At 35.8% G+C, this 22,839-nt stretch overlaps 1 protein-coding gene across 3 annotated transcripts in view; it reads left to right on the top strand.

The window, feature by feature from the left end:
• The window catches only part of LOC109429092 (homeobox protein unc-4), a 56,125-nt gene extending 39,855 nt beyond the window's left edge, over window positions 1-16,270 (top strand). For all 3 annotated transcript variants that reach the window (XM_019704930.3, XM_019704929.3, XM_019704931.3), the window contains one exon: window positions 12,889-16,270. In XM_019704930.3, the coding sequence (XP_019560475.2) occupies window positions 12,889-13,120 (232 nt within the window). In that variant the 3' untranslated portion in view covers window positions 13,121-16,270. The remainder of the gene's footprint in view (window positions 1-12,888) is intronic.
• Window positions 16,271-22,839: the final 6,569 nt, after the last annotated feature.

Genomic DNA, 22,839 nt, shown 5'->3' with positions numbered 1-22,839 from the left:
CACGCCATGAAAATACCCAACAGAAAACTGCAAGACATGTTTGAAATACTCAAATCCCTCTGGAGAAAAATAGGACAAGCCCACATTTGTTCCTGGAGATTTGAAGCAAGCAGAGCTTTTTAGGGCCCACTATGTCGATTAAATAGCAACAATTCTCGGGACGGAAGCTAGAGATTCGTAACTATACAAAAGAATGGTTTATCCGGAGATATTTTGAGCTTGAACAGATCAGAGTTCCATTCAGGAATACCTCTTGCGGTCTGCACAGACTGCAGAGGATAAGCTTTTTTTCAAAGCAATAGTTATGGTATACCACAATGGGGGGCGTTGTAGGTACAAAACCACAATGAAACTCTCTTGGAGTAGCAATGGAAGCGAATTATCCATAAAATGTGATCGTAAGCAATTAGTACAGGTTCCGTAGTTTGTTGAGCAGGGACTCCTGAATACGCAAATTTTGCGAAGGACACTCAAAAGTGCAAAAAAGGTCAAATGGAGACTCCACATCTGTCACATGCCAATCAGTCAACTCATAACAAATTCTGCTCATGAGAGTTGGGTTAGCTGCAATTCTATGTTAAGTTATCCATGAACTGTACTACCTAAGTAATCCATCAAACTGAAGCATCTCAAATTAATGTTTGAGCTACTTTAGATGATATCAGCGAAAAGATGCTGAATACAAGAGCTTCCTTGAAGGCATCCATAAGGAAAGGTTGAAACATACTGTTAACGTTATTCTAAGATATAGCATGCTCGAGGCACTTCATTTATAATGAAAGAAGCATAATGAAAGAAGCAAAACTGAGTTCACAAGGTAACCTATACAGAAGTTACCCAACGAAAATAACCTTTTGAAGTAGAACCACTTGGGCAGCTTTTTACGCTGAAAATCTATCTGAGGTTTCCTAGCCGTAGCCACTACCCAAACTAGACAGGATTACACTCTTCACAATCACCGCACAAAAAGGAAACATCAACGACAAACCAAATCGGTGTCAATTGAAAAAAAAACGCCTGGCGATGAAATTAGTCAATGCAAATTATTTTAGACTGCAAGCCGAAAACTCAAGAAATCAAGCACCCAAATCTGTCGACATTCGTAACTTGTTGATTTGATTTTATACTAAAGTTCTTATAAAATAAAATTTTCTACAATAAATTTGACATATTTGGCAGCACTTCCGTTCAGATAATGTTAAAATAGATGAAATATGTTCAGAAAAGATGATCTCAATAGATGCATTTTTTAGTTCATCAGGTTATGGTAGTCTATTATAATAGACTCGTAATTGATTAACTGGCAACACTGTCACTTTTTTTAATCCTTTTAAAACTTTGTTTAAATTGTTTAAATCAGCATAAAACGTCTTTACATGGCATAGAACAATGTTTTTTTACGACATTTATAAACTACACCTGTTTTATGCGATATTTTATATGACAAACATGATTTTTTTTCCTTAAGGACAGACTTGTTAAGATCCCAAAATGGCCGCCACAATGGCCGACTTTGGCACCTACTCACGATTTCGAGCGCACAAATCTCTTCGTAAACAAAACCAGCGCACCTGATCTTCTTGTTTTAAGCTTATTACAAGTGAGCAGGACGAGAATAATGAAATGCACTGTTGTTTGAAGCTTTCTTCTTGAGATTTGTGCGTTTGAAGTTCTGATGCACTGTTGAAGCGGGATTTCAAGACGATTGTCCTTAAAACGCTATATGTCAGAAACGGTGCAAATTACTATGAAGATTTAAGCTTTTTTATGAAAAAACGTCTGATAAACACGTTGGGATCAAATTTTTTAGAATCAAAATATACGTATTTTGAGAAAACCCGATTTGTTGTTTTAGAATAGAAAAATATTATATCTGGTAACACTGCATCAAAAAAAAACAATATTTTTTTCTGGATTCCGTGAATGATTTCCTCTAAAAAAAGCTGAAGGTCGAAAATGTGTATGTGCAATAATTTTAATGATAAAAATAAACAAGAGAGGATAATTTTCATTTCGGCAAAAACGAGGGGTGCTGCCACGGAGGGGTGAACCGATAGCCACCAAAATTTGGATTTTTTCTTTTTCCATCTTAACAAACGTTTCAGCCAAGTTTGGTTAAATCCATGATGGTCGATTGCAAGTTTTCACATTTTCTCGGTCACTTAATATGAAATGACCCATAGGTAGTAACGTAAGCTAATTTACAACATTTGAATAATCCCGCCCTTATTCAGCCTCAAATTTGAGACTTAAGAAGGGCAACTGATTATCTCGGAGAAAAACAAAAGTTCCACTGCACTATTGCTCCGGTCAGCGCAGTAAGGGCGTAATACTGTGGAGGATGCCCTAATTCTCCACAGGCTCCGTTTGTGGTTAGGTTTTTATTAGACCCCCCAAACCATTCATTCCTTGGCACGGTAAGCATGAAGCCGCATAACACCTTGAATTAGGGGTCACCTGTTTAGTGAATTCTTACCACTGGTTCCGGTGGTCCGTAGTGTTATTCTTAGCCAATTGAGACAACCGCTACCGACACTACACAGCTATCTAGGTTGATCGTGAAAAGAAGTTAACATTGATGGTTAACTTCCAAACGAGCCCGAACAGCCCAGTAACTTCTAATTTCTTCAGAAATTCCACTAGGGATTCCTCCAGAAGTTTCACAAAGAGTTGTATCAGAAAGATGTGTACGAGTTTTTGCAGAAATTCCTCCAGAAATTTCTTAAGAAAATCCTTCAGAGATTTACCCTATTTTTTCGGGATTCTTCTGGTTTTTTTTTTCGAAAAATTCTTTTGGAAATGCCTTCAAGCATTCTGTCATACGATCTTTCAAGGATTTATCCTACAACTTTCTCCGGGGTTTGCTTTAGAAATTACTGCAGGGATTCCTATAGAAACTGACAGGTTTCTTAACATACTTTCGAGGGATTCTTTCAGAAAATCTGCCTTGGCTTTTATTATAAAGTCAACAGATAATTTGTTCAGAAATTTCTCCACATTTTCCTCCAGAGATGTCTTTACAAATTTCTCCAAGCATTACTTTGGAAAACTTTTCCAGATTTTTTTGATAATTCCTTCATGGGCCCTTGTCGAAATCCATATGATACATTTAGAAGATGGACTACTCCAACTTTCTGTTTCCGTGCATGGACAAGCGCGTGCAAGTTGACTCGATCTATGTGGACTTTGCAAAGGCATTCGATAAAGTTCCTCACAATCTTGCGATTGCGAAACTTCAACACTACGGATTTCCCGCCTGGCTGACCAATTGGTTAAAGGACTACCTCACAAACAGAACGGCATTTGTATCGTTTGGGAACGCTTCTTCAATAGGATTCCACATTCCCTCAGGCGTTCCGCAAGGGAGCCACTTAGGGCCGCTGATTTTTGTGCTGTTTATTAACGACTTGTGTCTTCGTCTTCGCTCTGGAAAGCTCTTCTATGCAGATAACTTGAAAATATTTCGTTCTATCTCGTCTCTGCTGGACTGCGTTGCGTTACAGCATGATATCGACATCCTCAGCGAATGGTGTAACAATAACGGAATGCATGTGAACGTTAAAAAAATGCAAAGTAATTAGTTTCAGTCGGGTACAATCGCCAATCTCTTTCGACTACACACTGAATGGTTCTCCCCTTGAACAAGTGGAATGGATCAAAGACTTGGGTGTGATTTTCGACAAAAAATTGACGTTTGCTAAGCACATATCGATGACGATAGCCAAAGCATTTGCCACATTAGGATTCATAAAACGCAACACGCAAGAGTTCAGTAATATACATACCTTGAAGACCCTCTACTGTACGCTCGTCCGCAGTATTCTAGAGTACGCCGTTCAAGTTTGGTCACCATACCACACTACGCACTCTGAACGCATCGAACGTGTTCAACGGTCGTTTCTAAGGTACGCCTTAAGGAAACTTCCTTGGAATGACCCTCTGAGGCTGCCTCCTTATGAAGACAGGTGCAAGCTCATTAATCTTCAACCATTGACAAGTCGCCGTGTAATGCTCCAAAGGTTGCTGATATACGACATTTTATCTGGTAAGACTGACTGCTCGTCGTTGCTAGCCGACATTAACATCCATGCACCGTGTCGCCGGTTAAGAAACAGAGGTTTCGTCGCTCTACCGTTTCGCAGAACACTATACGGGCAGAACAATCCTTTCAGTCGCTGCTGCCAACACTTCAATGAAGTTTTCGACGTGTATGACTTTGGGATGTCTAGGAATACATTTAAAATAACTATTAAGGACCTGTGATAATTTTTAAGAATCAGTCTGTGCAGCATTTGCTGGAGGCGCAGTGAAATAAATAAATAAATTTAGAAAAACTTTCATTAGTTTCTGAAAAAATAAATCTCTCAGGGATTCTCAAAGAAATTCTTTCAGGGACTTCTTCGGAAACTCCTCGTAGATCGTAGATTTACTTTAAAAAATAATCCAGGAAATCCTAAAGAAACTCACTTTTACAAAATCTTCTAGTGATTCCTTCAGACTTTAGATTTCTCCAAGAACTCCTTGACAAAGTCTTGCACGGATAACTTCCAAAAATTTTGCACGGATTTCTTTGGAAAATACGCCAAGGATTCTTTAAAAAACTTGCATAGATTGTTCCAGAAATCCATCTACTCATTTCTACAGTTTTATTTTCATACAGATTCCTACAGATTTTTTTCAAAGCATTCATCTAGAAAACCTTCTACGACCTTTTTCAAAAATTCTCCGTGATTTTTTTTTTAGAAAATGATTCAAGGATGCATTAAGAATCAGAAATTTAGAACTCCTTCAAAATTTTCTTAGAAGTTTTCTAAAGAATTTTCTCCAGGATTGCTTCAAAATTTCTACAAGAGATTGTTCACCCTTGAGGATGCATGCCGTTGTAAAATGTACAAGACTCCCAAGAAAGCTCGCTCATCGTATACAGCGCGAGTGCGATGCAGTTTTAGGATCAAACGTCCTGAAAGGTTAAGGAAATTCCCAAGATTTCTTCGCATTCCTTCATTTCTCTTCCAAAAAATGCACCAAGGATTTCTTGAGAAAGTCTTAGAGAATACTCCAAGGATTTCTTTATAAATTGTTCTACAGATGCTTTCAGAAATTCTTATAAGGATTCTTGTGGTCTTCCTGATTCTTCACACAGAGATTACATCAGAAATTCCACCGGGTGTTCCTCTACGGGGACGTCCATAAATTACATCACGCTTTTAGGGGGGAGGGGGGGGGGGGTTCAGTAAAGTGTGACAAGCCATACAAAAATTTCAAAGGTCTCATACAAATAGTGTGACATAGGGGGGAGGGGGGGTTGAAAATGGGCAATTTTTGCGTGACGTAATTTATGGACGCTCCCCACGTCTCTTCTCAGAAATTACTCCAGGATTTCCGCCAAGCGTATCTCTAGGAATTTCTCAATGAATTTCACCAGGAATTCACTGAAAAATTGTTCAGGATTTTTATTAGTGGATTTTTGAGGTTTTTTTGTTCAAAAATATTTCAAGAGGATTTGTTAGGTATTCTATTAGGGGTTTCCTCCTGGAATTTCTCCAGAAAATTTAACTATGGATTCTTAAAATATTCCTGTTTTTTTTTTCAGAAATTCTTTCAGGAATTCATTTAATATTTTCTTCAGATTTGTTTTTTATTCCTTATGAAATTCTTCAGCGATACTTTTGGAAAATATATTTCTTGAATATGCCTAGAATTACCTAATCAATTTCAGCAGGGTTTTCTTCAAGAGATGTTCCATGGATTGCTTCAGTATGTTCAATTTGTGTCCATTCAGTTGTTCCAGATGTTCCTTCAGGAACTGCTCAAGCGGTTCCTTCAGAGATTCCTCCAGAAATTGGGGAACCTTGACTAACTAGCTCTGATTTCGCCATGACAACACTGGAAATAATTTATCACATATCTTGTCAGAAATCCGCCGAAGCATTACAATGACCTTTTTATGCAGTTTGCTACAAATTTTTGAATTTCAATATTTAGCCGAGCACACGCCAAGATAGTACTATACGGCATCTATCAAAACCATCAGGAATATATTACAATCCTCGGTAAGGAGGTTATAAGAAATGTTGAAAGAATTTTGTTAGAAAGCTTTGAGGAAAAGTCTGACGAATGGGCGAGCAGTTTGCTTGAATCCGTCAAAAATGTTATCATTGCTAAGGGATCTGTAAAAATTTTGCCAGAGAATCACCCCATATGCTTATCGTGAGCATCGATAAAGCGAGAGATATTTATAAAAAATTAAGTTAGAAAGGGAAGTATGAAATCATGGTAAATATACAGGGTGTTAGGTTCCTGAGGGCAAACTTTTTAAAGGGTGATATATGACCATAAATGGTGAAAAAAAATTGTTCTACGCATATGGTCAAATCTCAACCGTTACGTAGTTATTGAATTCCCCATATTTTTGGTCAAACTTATCGCAGTTTTTTATCCTTATTCGATAGATTACACAGCGTAACAAAAATTAACTTTTTGTCTGTCTCAAGAGCAAACTTATGTGTCTCTGAAGGATTTTGGGCCGCTGAATCCGAATCCGGGCTCAGATTTGCTCTAACACGTCACAATTTTGAGCTATACCTCAATTTATAGGGCGAAATATGCGATTTTGGACTTTTTTGACTGCAAGCCATTAAGCAAGGAAATATTTTTTCAAGCAATCCAAAGGTTAATTGGTCAATTAACATCTAAATTAACGACTTATGCAAAATATTTCGTTTTACCAAATCGAATTTGATAGCTTTAAGTGATTTATGTTAGGTACGACATTTCCCATACAAGTCACCCTCCAAAAGTTGCATGCAAGTTTTCATACTAACATAAAATGCTTAAATCTATCAAATTTGATTAGGTAAAACAAAATATTTTGCATGAGTCGTTAATTTAGATGTTAATTGACCAATTAACCTTTTGATTGCTTGAAAAAAATATTTCCTTGTTTAATGGCTTGCAGTCGAAAAAGCCCAAAATCGCATATTTTGCCCTATAAATTGAGGTATAGCTCAAAATTGTGACGTGTTGGAGCAAATCTGAGCCTGGATTCGGATTCAGCGGCCCAAAATCCTTCGGAGACACTTAAGTTTGCTCTTAAGACAAAAAAGTGTTGCGCTGTGTTATTGAATTTTGATAGCTAAAAATAGTGTGTTTTAATTTGTTTATGCCAATTATCTTTGAAACATGCGTAATAAATTAAAATTATTTTTCTTTTTGGCAAAGTTGTGGCTCCTGTTCCACTCTACAATTCTCGAAATTGCTAGAAAACGATAAGAGATAGAAGTTTGATGTCAACGAACGAATTGTAGAGTGGAACAGGGGCCACAACTTTGCCAAAGAAAGAATTTTAAATTATTACGCATTTTTTTTCAAAGATAATTGACAAAAACAAATTAAAGCACACTACTTTTGAGCTATTTGCTCTAGAAAACTTAGATATTTAACTAAACCATTCGGTTCAAAGATGCCATTTGATAGAAAATTCAATAATCTTTCGAATAAGGGTAAAAAAACTGCGATAAGTTTGATCATTTTGAAGTTATAGCCAGTTAAGGCAATAAGTGACAAAAACGGCTTTAGGACATTTGGTCGAATGACATTTGGTCGAATGACGTTTGGTCGAATGACATTTGGTCGAAAGTACGTTTGGTCGAAAGGACATTACGTCGAATGGACATCTGGTCGAAAGGCACTAACCGATGAAAAGAGATTTAAGTGTAAAAAAATATTATAGATTTCGGTATCTGAACTCATTTTTTACTGAGCTTATTTGGTTGAAAGTGTGTTTGGTCGAATGAACGTTAAGTCGTATAGCAATTTTATCGTGTTAAATAGTATCAAACATGAAAAAGCAAATATTTCATTCAAGGGTGTTTATTATTATGGTAACTTGTTTCGTTGGCGTTGGCATTGGTGAAGTGTTGATTTTCCATCGAAGATTTCTCCTTATTTTTAATCTTAGCTCTTCTTTCAAGTTTCATCATTTCATTGCGTTTTTGTGTAGTACATACTGGCTTTTCCATCAAAGGTTTCTCCTTCTTTTCAACATATGCTGTTCTTTCAAGTTTGTTATTCATGCTGACAGTGGACATTATGGTTGTGATTTTTTATCGATGATTTTTCCTTCTTTTGAACATAGACTATTCTTTCAAGTTTCGTATTTGTAATATTTTTGAATATTATAGCTGCTGTCTTTTTTTCTCATGTATTTTTCCTTCTTTGAAACATAGGCTATTCTTTCAAGTTTATTAACCCTCCTAGGATGTTAGGTTTTTCGCACCACGATGGCTTAATGCACGTTCAGTGTGCCTGCCATATTGACCCCAACATCGTTTTCCTGTACCAACTGCTGAATGTTTCTGAAGAAATTTTTGCTTAGCTTATGTAGCTGTTCTTGATTAGCTGATGCCTTTTTTTTTAGATATTTTTCCTTCTTTCAAACGTGGCTCGTCTTTCATGTTTACTAATTTCATTGCGTTTTCATGTACCACCTGCTTATTTTTTTTATCAGTGGTTTTTCCTTCTGTTTTTTTTTCACGTTTCCACCATGTTCACATGTTGAAGCTGCAGATTATTCATCTGATATTTTTCCTTTTTTAAACATAGGCTGTTCTTTGATTTAGTAATTCACTTGAACTGAGCACGAGTCGAAATTAATATAAATGCTTTCAATGTTTTGATTGAAACGCAATAGTCATTTAAACTGCTCAAGAACGCCCGTCAGATACCGATTCAGCTCCGAACTCATATGTGCTTACTCTATCGATACGTTATGCGAATAAACTGGTCCGGTCACCCGGAGTTTAAAAAAATCCTTAATTATAAATAGGGGTTGTGTGCTAGTAGTGGACCCTGCGCCTATAGTGGACCCCCTTCAGAAAAACTCAAATATAAATACTCAAATCAACTATTTCCAGGCAACTTCCACCGGGAGAACATCAATTACATTGCTACACAGCAGTTCCTGGCAAACAAATAACCCAGTGGCCGCAACAATTGGTTATTTTAACTATTTAATGAATGTAAACACTAAAAAGGGTCCACTATACGCACACTCAGGGAGGGTCCACTATAGGCACCGTCGGCGGCGTGACAGCTAACATGGAAATCAAATGGGGGGTCCACTATAGGCGCCGAGATATTTGTAAACATTCCTATAATGGACCCCGGTGGTGTCCATTATAGGGCTCTGCATGAAATTATCTCCTTCTCTCTCACTCTTACAGAAATTCTGTAAACAACAAGGCCAAGAATCGTCAAAATCCCATACAAGATCAAAACAGTGCAGAGCCCTATAGGCAACATCGATGCGTATTTTCAAATGCGTATTTCACTGGAAAAATATATCAATGTTGTATGTTTGACGGTCGTAACATAAAAAGGGGACGTGAAACTTATTAAAAAAAATCCACTATGAAACAATCCACTGCCTTAACATAGCTAAAAACCAGCAGAAGTAAATTTCGATGGCTTAGGGGGTCCACTACTATAGTACCCAAACCCTATACATTGTGAGGTTGAGGAGTAAAAAAGTGTTATTGATTGCCATGACTTTTTGAGATTTTTTTTTCTGGAATAGCCAGCTAATGGACTGATGACAAGACTGATTGGACAAGACTATTGATTTTGATCTTTGATGGTTATTATAGCTGACATGCCGAAAATGTTCCTGAAAATCTGGATTTTCCGAAAACCACGGTAATCAATCCGGTTCACTCAGAAATGCTCCCAATGAGATAAGTTTCTGAATCGAATCCCAAAATTATTCAAATCTTTGACAAAAAGGCGGATATATGTATGTATTACCATTTCTGTTTTGAGGATACCAGGGTATCATGCAAACATTTTGCGAATGTAGTTATGTAGAGCTTGCTCGCGTTTCAGCTGAAGAATTTTCAAATATTTCTCATCGCAGCGTGCCGAGTTTAAACTTGAACGCGTTTAAATGCGTCACTATTTTCATGTTATCCTCTTACCCTCTTACGGTGCAAGCAAGTATCATCACTCGGGTATCGCTAGGTGTGTGTTTGAACATTCTCACCTACGAAGTATATGTTCACTGCTGATTTGGATTGCTCTAGCAACGGATGCTATAAGCCGCAGAGCAATATTGTTGGCAACGGAATGAAAGTTTTCCAATGACAGGTTCAACGAAAGTTTTTTTCCGCTGATCTGCGAATAGTAGCCTCATTAACGTCGGCATTCTGCAGTTCACGGGCTATGTGCGCAAGACGTGTGGGTGGAATTAAAGTTCTCACGTTCCAAGATTTGATTTTCTAATCGTTATCCATAAATCGTTGCCTGGCCTGTGGCCGTTAAATCAATCTGTTTTATCTAGGTTTGCTGTTTCTGGTAGTTGAATGTTTTAAGCAGGCTTCCTTACCGGGGCTGCTCTGCCTACATGGCGCTCAAGGGGCAACTACCTTGGGTATGCACCTCCCTATTGAGTATTCGGAGCGCAGCTCCTCAAGCTGAAGTCGGAAAGACAACAGTGCGCGGACTGCACTACCTGCTAAGCACGTAACTCTTATCTAGCGGTTTTTGTCATCGACTGATATAGTGTCTTTTCATCAGTTCGACCAGATGTCCTTTCGACGAATTGTCCGTTCAACTAAATGTCATATGTTTCCTACTCTCTAATATGGGTTTCGACCAAATGTCCATTCGACCAAACGTCCGTTCGACCAAATGTACTTTCGACCAAATGTCATTCGACCAATCGTCATTCGACCAAATGTCTTTCGACGAAATGTCATAGATTCGACAAAAACATGGGAGTTCAATGACTACGTAACGGTTGAGATTTGACCATTTGCGTAGAAAATTTTTTTTCACCATTTATGGTCCTCTATCACCCTTTAAGGGGCTGTCCATAAACCACGTGGTCATAGGGGGGGGGGTGGTGTTCGGCCAATGACTATTTTGTATGGACAAATAAAAAAATTTGTATAGACTAATGACCACGCGGGGGGGGGGGGGGGGGGTTGAAAAGTCCCAAAAAAATGACCACGTGGTTTATGGACAGCCCCTTAAAAAGTTTGCATTCAGGAACCTAACACCCTGTATCAAACTAAGTATGTCATGGAGATGCTTTAGCATCATGGATGCTCCACAAAACAATTTTATGCAATTCAGTATCATAATTTATGTTTTATGCAATTCATTTTGGTATCATAATGATTATTTTTTCCGAACTGGTTCATTATGCAACTGAAATTAGTTGCATAATGAAAAATAGTGGTGTAATGATCATAATGCAACTAATTTGGGTTGCATTATGAACATTATGCAACTCAAATGACTTGCATTATGAAAAAAATCATTGCATAAAATTTTGTATGGAACTCGTTGCAAAACTCGATTTTTTCAGCACTCTTCGTATTTATCCAACTCGGCAAGCCTCGTCGGATAAATGTACGACTCGTGCTGAAAAAATCAACTTTTTGCAACTCGTTACATAAATAACTATATTGATACGAAGTGCTCGGTGTTTCAAAAGGCTGAAAACCCCTGCATTATAAGTCATCATAAATACCAACTGGAAGTTTTAAACTGATTGGATACTAAAAAATTTACCATTGAACAAAATGTACATTGAATCGAGTTAAAATGTACAAAAAATCGAAGTACACCAGTGTTCGCAGAATATGGCACCGCAAGCGAAAAATGGGCAACAAAGCTTTGTTTTTTCGTTAGCAGATAATGACAAAATCGCTCCCGAATTTGTTCACGACTAAAACGGTAGGAATCTTTGTATCGCTCTATTCACATCGTGATTTTCGCATTGTTTTACAACTGAAACTTGACTCTGAGGATGACAAGAGTCTTAATTCGTCCAAATGCTCATGAATTCGATGATGTGGGTCGAAAATTTTAGCAGAAAGGCCGAAATATCGGCACACGCACGGCAAGCGATGTTTGTTTTATTGCTCTCATCGCTTGACATGCGTTTGTTGCGGAGCGCCTTTGTTACCGCACTGCTTAGGACAAAGTGTTTGTTTTTCGGCGTGATCCGTTTTTCATACCCTGAAGTACACAAATTGAGGGTCTATATAATCGAGGGTCCACTAAATCGAGGTATACCTGTTTATCGTTTTTCTATTGAATTGCTGTTATTCGTAATATTATTGCAACGGTATGCTTTATGGTCATTCCTATATCGTATGGTAAACCTTCTTGAATCCTTCCGATTCAAAAAGTTCATTATCAGTCATCACTAAACACACATACAGATGCACAGAAAAAAGGCAATATAGGGTCTGGGACCATTTGGGCAGGGGGACTTATTTTGGGCACTTGCTGCTATAACTCAGTCAAATTTGAACCGATTGACTTGATTTTTGAGACACGATTAGATAGGTAGCCATATTCAAAAATTCAAATCGATCGGTTTAAACTTGACTGAGTTATAGCAGCAAGTGCCCAAAATAGGTCCCGCTGCCCAAATGGTCCCATACACTATATATGCAAATTACCCTGCCGTTTTACAGATAACGAGAACTCGACTGTTATGAACTATGGAGCTACTAATTTGGGCATAACAGTATTGGGAATTGAACGAACTTTTCGTTTTCCCAAGGTTTTGATTCAGTCTTTGTTAAGACTAATTCTAAAATATTCGCTATTTCACAGGACTACAGTGACGAAAAAAAAAATAACTTTTTCAGCAACATAATCGAATACAGTAATTCCGTAAAACACAGATAAAACATTATGATTGCAAAGTTAGTTAGAATAAACTATACTCTCTATGTTCAGATCTTCTTGCAAAATAAAAATCACTGAACAAGACACCACGGCAAAATAAAAAAAAACTTCCAACGTAACCTACTTGATGCTGTTTGTTCCCAAACCAACTAGTAACTATCCACGATTTTTCTCTCGTTTCAGCGTCACGAATGGGAAATATGTTGACGACACGAAGTACATACACGCCGTAAACATCATAGACGACCCAAAGTACGGCAGCAGTTGCCATCTGGAAGACCCTTCGCTCAAGCAGTCCCATTACGGTACACCTACAACTGCGTGTCAACCTGGCGACGAATCTGAGTCGCTTGGCATCGTCAAATCAGAGGACGGCGTTAGTCACAGTTATGTGCTTCCGCCTTTTTTGCGCTGAAGCAAATGCTTTCGGCAAAACGTTCTTAACATGTTGTACAGCAGAGACCGCATTGTCTTTCCGGTGTCGACTTGCGGCAACAAAGGCAAAACGTGAGTGAGAGCCAGGAAAACAATTTGAAAGCCATGCAGACAGTCTCCCCCATTCGGAAGACCGTACCAGACCGGGCAACCTAAATTCCTTAACACAATTTGGAACAAAATCCCCCGCAAAGTTATGTATGTCTGACGTCGGACCCATGGGATGCTTCACATTCCTATATTTATTTGCCATTCCACATCACCTGTGTACGTCTATTCTATGCCTTAGGATTAGGAAACAATCTGTTTTATCGCACAAGTGCCTATGTAAATAGCAAAGCAAATCGAAGCTTATAGAGTTATATAAATCAAAATTATATTCTGCCCAAATCCCAACAGGAGCTTGTTCCTTATCTAACGAAATCAAACGCAACGGCCTTTTTGTACATCACCTACGAACAAGATCATCAACCAGTTCATTCAGAGCATTCAATATCAATAAAAAAGGGGGAACCCGTGCAAGGAATGTCGAGTGGATAACCTGTGGATCAATCTACCTTTAGTGGGGCACGGTCTAACTTGAAACATTCTGAATTTGTTGGGAGTTTTTTTTTTGCAAATTTGTACACTACCATTTTATGTTTTTTTTTTTACTTCAAACGCATTAAACAAAAATTGATGATGATTTTCAACTTATTTTCAACGTTTCCAAGCAACTTTTTATAGGTACAATCATTTTTCAATGATTTTCAGTTTTTCCTTTTGTTGATATGTTTTGATATAGAAAGTGAAGGATTGTGCGCGAAAGTTAGGGTTTATTGATCCATTGTCAAATCAAATCACCAACCATAGGTGACTCCCACATTGACAATGTACCCTACCCTACTAACAAAACTTCCTTTCTGAGACAAACGTGGAGATGCAGCGATTCGCGGTCTTTATAAGAACGTTTGTCTCACTAACATTCCCTTCCATCCTCGATGACCGCAAGGACGTGGCCGGCGCCGTTATTGACCTTACTAAAGTCAAGAGCTCTCAAACTGTGCATTGAGAATAGTAAGCTAGTCCCAAGCCCTATTCATTGGTTCCTTGTGCAATTTCGATTGCTCTGGTCAATCACGGAGTCGGAGTAGCAACTACGAATTGTGTGGTCATCTATGCTCACGCTCATGCTCATTTTCAGTTTTTCCTTTTGTTGATCAACCATTTCAAAATGTAACTATGGCCCAAAAAAATCCTTAGCGAAGTTTGTTTTCTTAAATTGGAACGAACAAGATCATCAACCAGTTCATTCAGAGCATTCAATATCAATAAAAAAGGGGGAACCCGTGCAAGGAATGTCGAGTGGATAACCTGTAGATCAATCTACCTGTGGTGGAACAGAGTCTACCTTTTGGATTTGTTGGAAGATTTTTATTTGCAAATTTGTGCCCACATCAGCAGTTTATGTTTTTTTTTAAACTTCTAATGCATTAAACGAAAATTGATGATGTTTTCAACTTCTTCTTCAACGTTGTCAAGCAACTTCTTTCTTTCAGTTTTTTTTCCTTTTGTTGATAAATCATATCAAAATGAAACTATGGACTAACAAACTTTCATAAATTGGAATCAATTTTTGTCAACTTGGACCAAGATCAGATAGCATTCAATATTTTTCTAGTTTCATGGTTCTATTTGATTCTGTTTCATCTATGGATCATTTGTCTAAAGGTTCACGTAGTTTATAGGCATCCATAGAAAAGTGGACTGATGATAAGTAGATGTATGGATTCCAAAAGGGATTACTCTCCGTTTTGCTTATGGCAAAATCTTTAGCACTTGGTATTTCTTTACCAAACTCAGACCAGCTCATGATTGATGAAGGATTGCCTATGAATCAGATAAATATACACCCCAAATATGAAAGATAATAAAACAAACCCATGGATATTTTTTTTTGATACCCTGAACTTTAATTGAATAGCTCTGACAAATCTGGAAATTGATGTACATTTTAAAGGAAGTGAAAACAACAAAATCATTAACGTCTTGCCAATAATTTAAATAAGAATAATGCTTACTTTTTATTTAAAATCTGCAGTTTTGAAGATTGGGGTCTCCAGTTAGCCTAGTGGTTAAGGCTATGGATCGCCAATCCGGAGACGGCGGGTTCGATTCCCGTTCCGATCGGGAAAATTTTCTCGACTCCCTGGGCATAGTGTATCATTGTCCTTGCCTCACAAGATACAAATTCATGCAATGGTAGGCAAAGAAAGCCCTCCAATTAATAAATGTGGAAGTGCTCAAAGAACACTAAGTTGGAGAGAGGCAGGCCAAGATCCAGTGAGAACGTAGAGCCATACAGAAGAAGAAGTTTTGAAGATCTTGCTTAAAAACATGAAGATGTACATATTTTGGTTCCTCAACTTTTCGACTGCTGGCACATTACATCGGATTGCATTCAACACAGTGTTTTAGCGACAAATATGGTCCAAATATTCTGCATGAAGGTATTGATGAACAAAGTAGTTGGAGGCTCATAGCAGTCAATTTTGATTTCCTCGTATTTTTTTTACATAAGAAAATTGACTAAAGCTGCGCATTGCAACATTGACCGATTGTCTCTTTAATTGGGTGACATACCAAATCTTATGTTCATAAATCTTCATAACCAGAGTAATATTACTGCAATCAATCGAAACTGTCGTAAACGTATTGCAAAAGAAGCAGGATTGAAATTAATGTATGTATATTATAATTGTAAGTATTGAGTTTGGGCATTAAAAGCTGTATATATGCCATAGTTATAGGTTTAAAGAACTAGATTAATTAACAGATAAATGCAAGCTTATGATTATACTTTGTATACGCAAATACTGTTCAAATGTTCGAGACAAAAGAATGTTACCTATTGATAACAGCCAAATTTATTATACCAAAGGTACACGTTTAAAAGTAAAATTAAAAGTATACTGATAATGATTTGCCAACTACAGTAAAACAAGTCGTTATAAAGTAAAGTAAGTAGTAAAATAGTGATAATGCAATTATATTATACAAATGATGACAAAATCATTTCTTACGTATTTGTAACATCCCACAAAATTACAAAAAAGAGAAAGTACAATAAACGCATGAACTGACTTGTCTAGTTGAAAATGTATCGATGTATTGTCCGAACCTTCAGCCTCAGATAACTAGTCCGCAGGATTGAAGCAACTCTCCAGCGGCAACAAGTAGGATTCCATGCCGGACGATCCTTTTTGGACTAAACTCCGTATCATATTGGAGCAAATTAATGAATTCCAAGGATCTCTCTACCTGGTTTTCATTTATTATGAAAAGGCTTTCGACCGCCTCAATCACGAAAACTTGTGGGGAGCCCTCAGGCATCAGGGTGTCCCTGAGAAAATCATCGGCCTCATTGAAGCACAGTACAGGGCATTTTCGTGCAGAGTACTGCACAACGGTGTCTTGTCCGATCCCATCCGTCAAGGATGTCAAGGAGTCAAGGATGTAGAAAGAACAGCCTATGTTCAAAAGAAGGCAAAGTTAAATAGGATAGGAAACAGTAATGGTAATTATGCATATAGCCGTGAATACGTAACTCCAAAGAACTGCCGTTGTTCAAAAGGATGTATGTTCTACAGTAAACTAGTACTAGATGAATTATTATATACAAAGCCCCAACTAAAGGATTGATTCTCGTTCGGAACATTTTCTCGAATGCCTGAGTAACTATAGTGTAACATTGAGCTTGTTATACCTATACAAGATAACGCAATGGCTGTCAAAGAAAGCCCTTCATTCAATAACTGTGTAAGTGCTTAAAAGTACACTTAGTTGAACAGATGCAGGCCAAAATGAAATGATAACGTTATTATTATTATTATTATTTATTTTTTAACTAAAAATTTTGAAAGAGGGAAAAACCCCTTTGAGTGATTTCCGCAATTTTGAAATCTTTCTCAAAAAGGCACAAAACCTCTTCATCTTTTCAAAAAACATTACAATATAAACTATATCTAAAGGCTCCTCCGGAAAACAATCCATAACCGAGCCGCAGTCTTGAATGGGATTCGCTAAGGGATGATCAAAGGCCAATGTACTCTGTCTGGAACGGAATTTCGAAGACTGAAAAAAAACAAACAAAGGCAGTATCAAACATTATAAGAAATATCCTGTAAATATAAAAAGAGGAGTTTCATTATTGATAAATTTTTACTGCCAAGAATATCACGTACGGATTGGGGTAAAGTATAATTTGAATTTTGAATACTTTCAATAAATTTTCTTCGAGGTAAATGGTAACGTTTACAATTAAAAACAATATGGTCAATATCCTGATATGATTCACCACAATCACATAAATTAGATTCTTCAATATTTATTGATTTGGAATAAATGATTATTGCAAATGTAATGATTTGAAATTAATCTTGAGAATGTACAAATAAAATTTCGCCCAACATTCAAATGTTTAAACCATGCATCATTTTTTACCACTGGATATATTGAATGACAATAACGACCTTTCTCACTAGAATTCCAATCAGCCTGCCAAGAGTCATTTGAATGTGATTTTATTTTAGCGAAATATTCCGAACTAAAAATTTTACGATTGTAAATTCTTCCACGAATAGCACCTAATTTAGCTAACAAATCAGCTTGCTCATTTCCATAAATTTGACAATGAGCCGAAACCCAAACAAATTTTATTATAAAACCCCTGGAGTGTAAATTATATAACAATTCTTTTACCAAAAGTATAATATAATGTGTTTTACAATTGAACTGGTTGGAATTGATTGAATTTATGGAACTCATGCTATCTGAACAAATAATAAACAAATCCGGTGATAATTTCTGAATTAGTTGACATGTGAAATACAATGCAATTAATTCAGCAACAAATATGGAACAAGGAGATTCTAGTTTAAAAAAATGAGCCATACAAAAATTATAAACTCCGAATCCGGCATTGTTTGCAATAAAAGAACCATCAGTATAGTATAATTGTTTAGGATCAATTCCAATGAATTTACGTTCAAATAATAATTTAGCATACCGTGAGTGTTCATATTTTGGAATTTGTTTTAATTCTAATTGAAGGGAAATATCAATTAAAGGAATAAATGAATGAACTTGAATGTCACAGTTTTTGAAATAGTTTGTTTTAATGGGACTAATATTTAATGTGGAACAATAAATAAATGAATTTAAAATTCTGCATGAAGGGTTAGTTTCATATAAATCCTTTAATATATGAATAATTGAATGATTATTGGAAAAGCATTGTGCTAAAAATTTATTATTGAGTTCTTGAAAACGTATCTTTAGTGGAACAACCCCGGCTAAAACTTCTATTGATTGAGTGTGGGTAGAATTCATTAATTTCAAACAAATTCTAAGACTACGAAATTGAATTTTTTCAAGCTTCGAAAAGTGTGTTTGAGATGCAGATCCAAAAGTAAAACATCCATATTCTAATATAGAACGTATTGTAGTTATGTAAAGAGTTATCATATCTGAAGGATGAGCACCCCACCAAGTACCAGTGATAGTGCGAAGAAAATTAATTCGCTTGGCACAAATTTTTTGGATGTATTTAATATGATAACTCCAAACTAATTTAGAATCGTACCAAATTCCAAGATATTTATAAACAAAAACTTGTTCAATTTCATGTCCGCAAAGATACAAATTTACACTGATAGTGGAATGTTTACGCGAGAATATAATAAATTTAGTTTTCTGAACTGAAAAAGTAAAACCATTGTCATGAGCCCATAAAGTAATATTATCTAATGAACATTGCATGTAATGTCGAATAATTTCTCTATTTTTACCACTGATCGATATTACTTTATCATCAGCAAATTGAATAAAATAACTGCCATTAGGAATTACAGAATATAAATCGCAAGTAAATAAATTATATAAGAAAGGACTCAAGCAAGAACCTTGAGGAAGACCGAAATAACTATAACGAATCATTTTGGAAGATCCATTATGAAAGAAATTCATTATTTTGAATGAAAATAAATTGTAAATAAAATTGGAAATAATAACTGGAATTTTGTAATGATTCATTTTATGAAAAAGCAAATCAATTAGCACAGAATCATAAGCTCCGGAAACATCAAGAAAGGTGGAAATAACATCTTGTTTTCTATTAAAAGCTAACTGAATTTGTGATGCTAAAAGAGCAGTACAATCACGAGTGCCACGACCCTTTCTAAATCCAAATTGAGACGATGAAAATATATTATTTTTTTCTGCCCATAACTCCAAACGATTCAAAATCATCCTTTCCATTAATTTCCGGAGACATGATAATAAACTAATTGGTCTACGACTTTCAGCCATAGAAGGATCTTTTCCAGGTTTCAATATACTTACTACTTTTATAGATCGCCATTCTAATGGCAGAATATTTTGACAAAGAAAGGAATTATAAATAGAAAGTAAATACATTTTTCCTTCAATTGGTAAATTTTTAAGTACAATAAATTTTATGTCATCCATACCAGGAGCAGTATTATTCGTAATAGATAAAGCCAAATCAAATTCTTCTAACGAAAAAGCCCTAGATAATTCAGGAAAATAATTAATGGACTGTGAATTTTTGAATTTCACTGAATGTTGAACAAAATCAGGACAAATTTTTGATGCAAATTGATCAATCCAATTATCAGAATACTCAAGAGAATTTGGCGTAGAAGAATCATAATTTCTTAAATTTTTTGCAACAGACCATAATGTAGATAAAGAAGTCTCTCTATCAAGGCTTTCAATGAAAGTCTTCCAATAATTACGTTTTTTAAATTTGGTAATCCTGGTAAATAATGCTTCAGCTTTACAATACGAAAAATAATCCTCTCTAGCACCTGTACGACGGAATGTTTTGAAAGCATCAGATTTGGATTTCAATGCCAAATAACATTCATTATCCCACCAAAACGTTGGACGACTTTTCTTTTTAACATTACAATTTGGAATATATTTTTGGGATTTAGTTAAACATTGTATGAGAACATTTTTAAATTGTTCATAATTAACAATTGGACAAACTGAACCATTGAGGTTTATTAATGATAAGGATATTAAATCAGCAAATTTAACCCAATCCACATTTTTCGATAAATCAGGAACTATTATTTTTGATGACAATTTATTACGCTCAGGGTTATTAACTACAATTAATATAGGTAGATGATCACTACCATTGGGATCATCAATTGTTTTCCAAGATGAACAAAACGACAAACTACTTGAGCAAAGAGATAAATCCACACTAGAATTATTTAAAGGTGGAATAGCAACTCTAGTGAATGACCCATCATTTAAAATGTTAAGATTTAACTCGTCAATCAAATCTAATATCAAGGAACCTCTACCATCATTTTTTTCACAACCCCAAGCAAAATTATGGGCATTTAAATCTCCCAAAACGAAAAAAGGAGAAGGGACCTTATCTAAAATGGCCTTCAAGTCGAAAATTGAAAATGATGCATTTGGAGGGATATATAAACAAACTATATGAAAATTGAGCCCTCTATCTTGAACAGAAACTACCAAATATTCTATCTGTGTATGAAATGAAAAATTTAAATATTTAAATTGAATTCCTTCTCGAATACCGACCAAAACACCACCAAATGAATCGTTCCTATCTTTTCTAATTATATTGAAGGATGGAATTCGGAAAAATTTAGTATCTACTAACCAAGTTTCATTCAAACAAAATATATCTAAACTATTAATCGCAATCAATGCTTTTAATCTATTTATTTTTGGAATTATACTACGGCAATTCCATTGCAAAATTTTCAATTTACCAGCATTATTGGAAGCCATTACGATGCAAAAAATGAGGCAATGAGAGGACCAAATGAATTCAGTTTTTCAAAAAGGGAAGCAAGAAAGGGTAAAATTTTCTTTATTAAAGATTTCCAAAATTCACTAAAACCCAGGAGTTCAACTAACTCTTCCAAAATTGACAAAATTGATGATTTATTCTCCGCATTAGATGATTCATTAACATTTGTATTATTGTTATTGTTCGATGAAGGAGCATCAACCTTTTGAAATCCAGGAATAATTCGTGGAGAAGAATTCAAACGAGGAAAATGTTTGTCAAAAGACTGTGTAGGCTGAGATGAAAAATTTGCCGAAGGTATTTTATTTGAATTTACAATCTTTTTTCTTTTTGTGGGAGGTTTGTAAATGAATTCATTTGAATTAAAGGAATCGTCCTGCTCATCAACAGCTAAATTGTCAAAAATATTTGGATCACAAAAATTTCCTGATGATTTTAGAATTTGTGAATAAGAAAATTGGTTTTTATTTTTCAATTTTTGATTAAGTTGTTTTTGATTACTAATATAAACAGAACATTCCTTCAAAGAAATATGCTTCTGTTTACAATAAATACAAATATCAGAAATTTTGCTACAATTTGTAGATAAATGAGGTTCACCACATTTACCACATTTAGGTTTGTTAGAACAAAATTTTAAAGTATGTCCAAATTGAAGGCAACGTTCGCAGTGCATTAGCTTTGGGAAATAAAGCCGCACATCAAAAGTTACATTGTCAACCATGACAAAGTCAGGGAGAACTGAACCAGCGAACGTTATTTTAAAACAGTTTGAATGAACATATTTTGTATCTTTGTCATTCACAACTAATTTTGATAATCTATTGCATTCGAAAACTTGAACAGGTGCAATAGTATTATTTTTAAAAATACCAATGCCAAATTTTCTAACATCGTCACAATCTAATGTTTCATCATATATAACTCCATTGATTTCGCAAAAATCACATGGAGCATATACACGATAAGAACTAATAAATAGTTTAGATTCAAGGAGAGAATTAGCATCGTCTCTTGAACTAAAAATAACTCGCAATTTGTCCAAGGAAATTTTTATAATTTCCTTGACTGAGGAGTATTTTTTATAAATTTCGGAGGAAATAAGCAAAACATTTATCGGTTTTTCTTTTTTCCTGAAATAAACCACAAACGGTCCATCAAATGAGGGAGGGTACACTTTAATTCTAAATGAATTCATATCAGAAGGTCCTGGAGGAGGGTCACCTTCTTTTGAAACATCAATATCCATACCAAACTACTAATTCTAAATTAAGCTACGATGAATAAATAATTAATTGGAAAAGTACTTAACTTAACAAACTGAACGTCAAAGGGGCACAGCCAACACCAACACCAGTGAATTTGAACTTGAAACGCCAGAAAACTTGCCAACGCAAACGGGTAAACTTGAATAAACTTGAATGGGGGGAGGTCCACCTCGGGAAACACCTCAGGATCCACCGAAACGAAAATCCAAATCAGCTACTACTATGCCTTCAATCGAGTATCACGGAGAAAAAATTCACCTGAAAATAAAAAAAAATGACAAGCGCGAGAAAAAAGACCTGTAACCTGGTCAAGGCCTACTTACCGCAATGAAAATGATAACGTTAAGTAAGAAAGAAGACGATAACAAGGATTTAAGATTATTTTCGGTCGTTCTTTTTCATTCGACCATTCGACCTTTAGATCACTTGTAATTTCGATCTTTTGTCCTTTTTTTTTTGTTTCGACCTTTTGACCCTTCGACCTTTCAAGCCTTCGACTTTTTGCCCTTCTATGTTTTGTGCTACAATCCATAAAGGTCATTCGATTTTGGCCACAAATTAAAAATATGG

This window comes from Aedes albopictus, chromosome 3, assembly GCF_035046485.1.
Source record: "Aedes albopictus strain Foshan chromosome 3, AalbF5, whole genome shotgun sequence".
In the NCBI taxonomy this organism is placed as follows: Eukaryota; Metazoa; Arthropoda; class Insecta; order Diptera; family Culicidae; genus Aedes; species Aedes albopictus.
This window is presented reverse-complemented; position numbering and strand designations above follow the sequence as displayed.